General features: G+C 34.3%; 1 protein-coding gene across 2 annotated transcripts in view; it reads right to left on the bottom strand.

Annotated features, from left to right (window-relative positions):
- The window catches only part of LOC107726465 (otoferlin-like), a 65,312-nt gene that overhangs the window by 22,267 nt on the left and 38,155 nt on the right, over nucleotides 1–4,890 (bottom strand). For both annotated transcript variants that reach the window (XM_016536055.1, XM_016536056.1), the window contains exons 6-10: nucleotides 2,776–2,849; nucleotides 2,310–2,436; nucleotides 1,904–1,958; nucleotides 575–706; nucleotides 245–307 (exon numbers count right to left, since the gene is read on the bottom strand). In XM_016536055.1, the coding sequence (XP_016391541.1) occupies nucleotides 245–307; nucleotides 575–706; nucleotides 1,904–1,958; nucleotides 2,310–2,436; nucleotides 2,776–2,849 (451 nt within the window). The remainder of the gene's footprint in view (nucleotides 1–244; nucleotides 308–574; nucleotides 707–1,903; nucleotides 1,959–2,309; nucleotides 2,437–2,775; nucleotides 2,850–4,890) is intronic.

Here is a 4,890-nt window from a genome sequence, read left to right as displayed (position 1 = left end):
ACACACACACATATACACACACACACAAAGAAAAACAAGTAGATAGAATAGAAAAAATAGAATAGAAAAATATAAAAAAAAATATTTTATAAAAAAAAGATAAATGTAGATAAAGTAGAATTAAAATAGAATAGAAAGTGCTAGAGTTAGAGGGTCAAATAAAGGTGGAACAGACTTGTTTTTAGTCGTTTATAATATGTATAATCATATGCTGAAAGTGTGAACAAAGGCTTAATCTACTCACTGATATCTTCAGGATCTTGTCTAACATGACATCTGGAGGCACATGGAAGTCAAAGACAAAGTACTGTTGGTAGATAGAGAAAAATACTGAAATGAAGTATCTGGATATGAAGTTTATAAAATGAGGTTGTTCATCATTTCAAACAATGTGGTGGATTTAGGCATTATGTAGGTGTTGAAACAGCAACTATCATAAAAAAAACTACAAAATAATCTGTTTTTCCAACTAAAATGAGATGATGCTTGCAGTTGTAATCCTATACATTAGGCCATGAAACTGTCTGAAATGACAAAATTCCTTTGCTCAGATTTTCAGCAATGTGAATATAACCTCATTGTAGTAGGGACAGTTTGTGGACTCCTTCATCGATGTATACTTCTTCTCCTCTCCAATTTCCACACAAACCACAGGATCCATGTTCAAACCAACCAACTGACGGGCCTCGATTACTGTAACACTGATCTGAAAGACATTTTAATAGGCATATTATAAAAATAAAATAAATGAAAAATAATATATTTGGGGAAAAACATACAGGATATAAAACACTGAGCTGGTATGTGTCTTAGATGCAGATTAAGACTGAAGAGGCTGTATTAACGTGGGTGTGGAATGTGTTACGCATTTATTACTGTAGAGGGCTAATTAGTCAAGTTTGCTTCAGGCAATCAAATGACAAATGAGCTACAGTATTCTACTGGATCACAGACTCATAAAGTACACATCTGTGGCTGCATATGGACAAATAAACAAAGCCAAACTTAGTCAAGAGAAGGAAAATCATAACATTTGTAATTTTAGTTTTAGCTCTTAAGTCAGCAGAGCCATCTAATTCAGATTTGCACAGTTCGAATGAACTACCAAATTGCACTCTCTCTCTCTTATTTTCCTTACATTGGTGTGGTCTTTATTACACTTCAAAGTTACATTTTTATGAAACACATTTAAGCAAATAAACTACTCTCCGCAAAATAACAGAAGCTGGATTCCAGAAGAATGCAGACAATAATACTGCTTATTGCTGCAGTGATGTATTCTGCAAGCGGGTCCCAAAAGTTAATGTCAGAGAAAGACAGAAAGCAAAGAGTTTCCAACCTCCAGCAAAATATGAACTGTTAGAGATAAAGAAAAAATGTAACAAGACCTAAAAACACTTACACAGCACACATGGGATATATGGATTTCCTGCTTTTAAAGGAATTATACAGTGCCAGTACTGAAACAAATTTGCAATTCAACTGTTCAACACAACAGCCATGCAGAGGACAATTAGAAAGTAAACATCAAAGGCTTCTCTGAAACACTGAAGCTCAAAGCCGATGTTGTTTATTTGGAACGGCTATGTACACTCTAAAAAATGCTGGGTTGTTTCAACCCAACTTTGGGTCAAATATGGACTAACCCAGCTGTTGGGTTAAATTTTTTAATTAAAATTTTAACCCAAAAGTTGGGTTAGTCCATATTTGACCCACATTTGGGTTGAAACAACCCAGCATTTTTTAGAGTGTATATTCAGGGCTTTGAGTAGAACTACTCAAGGATAAATGCCACTAATTTAATGTCTGGTTGGCAATTCAAGGCCTGGAGTTATTGTCTTTTGGAATGTGGGAATGTTATTGAGGTCCCCTTCCTTTCTCTGTGTTCTTTCGTCTCTCTTACCTGATAATCCACAGGACGCCCTGAACTGGGCTCCATCTTAATGTCAGGCTTTGATCTGAAAAACAAAACGTGAAGATCAAACTTCATAAAACACATTTAAACTAGAACTGTCAATTGATTAGTCATTTTAATCAAATGAATTACATGAAATATTAAATCAGGGCTCTGTTGTGGATAAAATTAAATAAAATAAAAAGTAAAATAAAATACCAACATGCATACTTTAAACTCAATAAACTGCTCTTACTCCTCAAAATAACAAAAATTGATTTTTAAAGAAAAAAAAACAAGCACTCAGAAAAAGAAATACTGAAGGTGACCTTTTCAAAGGATGTGAACAGATAAACTTCAAAATGTGAAAGTGTACTGCTTTAAAAATACACCATGTGCACATCAGATATGTGACCTTTTGTTGGAGACATTAGTGGTAACTGCAGTAACAGAGGCCAGTGAGATGGTATCATGGTCGACCCCACCGCCCAGACGCATGACCTTTCGATCCAGATCTTCTGCATCCAAAATGGCAGGATCATCTGCACACAAGAGCACCGCTGAGTTGATATTGCATTTGAATTTTATGATTCTTTTTTCTTTCCTATTCACGTCCAATGTAAAATCTCCTGAAGCAAAACCAGTCGAGAACCAGTACAAGAAGTACAAGAAGTTCAAGAAGTACAATTAAGGTTAAGGTAATAAAAGTTCAATAAACTTGAGCTATAATGTGCTTTCAGCACTAAATTGATCCAAAATGCAGACACAAAATTTAGTAAGCTAAAAACCATTGCAGTTTGTTTATTTTCCTCTCTCAACAAATAAATAAACGCAATTACCTGTCTTGTAAAACCAGCTCTCTAATGATCAGCAATATTTACCTCCTTTTTTGTGGTCATCTTTAGAGATGCGTGTCTTGCCCAGTTTCATGGCTGAAAACACTCCTTTTCCTGTCCTATAGTATAAAACAAACAATTAGATGGGTATGAATGAGGGAAAAAAGTGACAATATTTGCACTGTGATTCAATTTTAAATCATCTCTACCTCTGGGCCTCCCAAACACTGAATAATTTATACCAGTTTAAACTCATAAATATGATTATGTTACATAGATATTGTATAAAAAGCAGTGAACCATCTGGATACATTTCACGATAAAATTAATTATTAATACATAAGGCTTACACATAGGTAGTGCAAAGGATAGATATTCAAGTATCAGAATGATTCCCATATACAAATGTTTGATCTACAGGTCAAGCATGGCAGGTTTCCCATGATGGAAAATTTCTGTGATATTTATCACTCAGACGAGACACTCGTTTCAACAGCGAGACCCCACTCACAATAGCCCCAGTGGCGTCCAATTACTCTGCACTGATATTATGGTGATTAGATATCAGTTCACCTACAAAGGCCTGATGATGTCACAGGCTGGCTGGACAAATAACGGTCCTTAATTATTCAACACGATGGGCACAATTCTCCAATTAGCTGTGATCTGTGGATATAGATACTTTCTAAGGACAAGATGAAAGATTTCCAGACCGTTTTGTCCCTTTATTTCCTTTGAGCATTTTAAACAGAGAGAAAATGTATCAAGATCACACTGACATCACATTATTTGGATGCATGACGTAAATCACCTGTCAAGAAAGTACTGATTATGCAAATGCAGATACTTTTAAAAAAAAACTCAAACATTATTCTATAATTTAGTCATTTTTTGCATCTCAGTCTTATGATGGAAGCACACCCTCTAAAATCTGTTTCTTTGAATCACTGCCATTATCTCGAAGTGACACTGAAGTGAAAGTCTTCAGAGCTTGTTTTTTAAGCTTCTATTCATTAATAGAAATGAATAAAGATCAGAAGTTTTTTTTTCCCCCAGAAGTCCAGCAATTCACTTTTTAAAGGTGAACTATTCAGGAGTCAAACACCCCTCATACTCAGTCAAACAAAGTTATATCAAACAAATGAGTGTTAATATGAAATCAGAGTATAGAAATTTCATCATATGCATCAGGCATGTTTTTTAAGTGCACCAGGTCACAAACATTTTTTTTAAATATATCTTCTTCTTTGGTCATGCATAAAGTGATGTATATACACACACATTTAACACAAGCAACACAAGTCAAATTAAGCTTTGAAAAAAAAAACATTTCTTATTAAGCAAGTTTAGTTTACAAGTTTATGAACTGCACAACAGAACAAACTCACTCACACATACAGGATACTCACCACACTCTGACAACCACCAAAAACGAACCAAAAGAGAAATGTGTGTGCTGAGCCACCCAGGGTAGAAAATAAGGTATTCCTGACTAGTGTACTATATGTCCATTTTCAGTTGCTAGTCCAGATCCAAGCAAAACACACAGGCAAAGAGACACTTCTTAGACTAAACGGGATGTCCACAATAAGGGAGAACTTGAGATGATGACCAGGTATGAGTGAAAAAGTAACAGGAGAATATGTGACCTCACACACACACACATAGACACATAATAATACACACCCACATTCACTCACTCTCACTCTCTTACAGATGTGTCTGATATAATTACCTATATAAAATAAAGTAAAAATTATAAATCTAATAAATGTTTCTTGAGGAGCAATTCAGCAAATTAGAATGATTTTAAAATTAGAACTTGAAGGATCAATTGACACTGAAAACTGGATTGACTGATGAAAATTCAACTTTGCCATCACAGGAATTAATTACAAATAATTGTAATAATATTTCACAACAGTACTGTTTGTGCTGTATTTTTTTTTTTTTTATTAAAAATAAATACAGCATTGGTGAACATAAGAGCCTTCCTTCAAAACCATTAAAACATCTTACTGACCCCAAATGTTTGAATGGTAGTAAGTATATATATATATATATATATATATATATACTTACTACCATTCAAACATTTGGGGTCAGTAAGATGTTTTAATGGTTTTGAAGGAAGGCTCTTATGTTCACCAATGCTGTATT

This window comes from Sinocyclocheilus rhinocerous, unplaced genomic scaffold (genome assembly GCF_001515625.1).
Source record: "Sinocyclocheilus rhinocerous isolate Xijiao unplaced genomic scaffold, SAMN03320098_v1.1 scaffold605, whole genome shotgun sequence".
NCBI classification, from domain to species: Eukaryota; Metazoa; Chordata; class Actinopteri; order Cypriniformes; family Cyprinidae; genus Sinocyclocheilus; species Sinocyclocheilus rhinocerous.
This window is presented reverse-complemented; position numbering and strand designations above follow the sequence as displayed.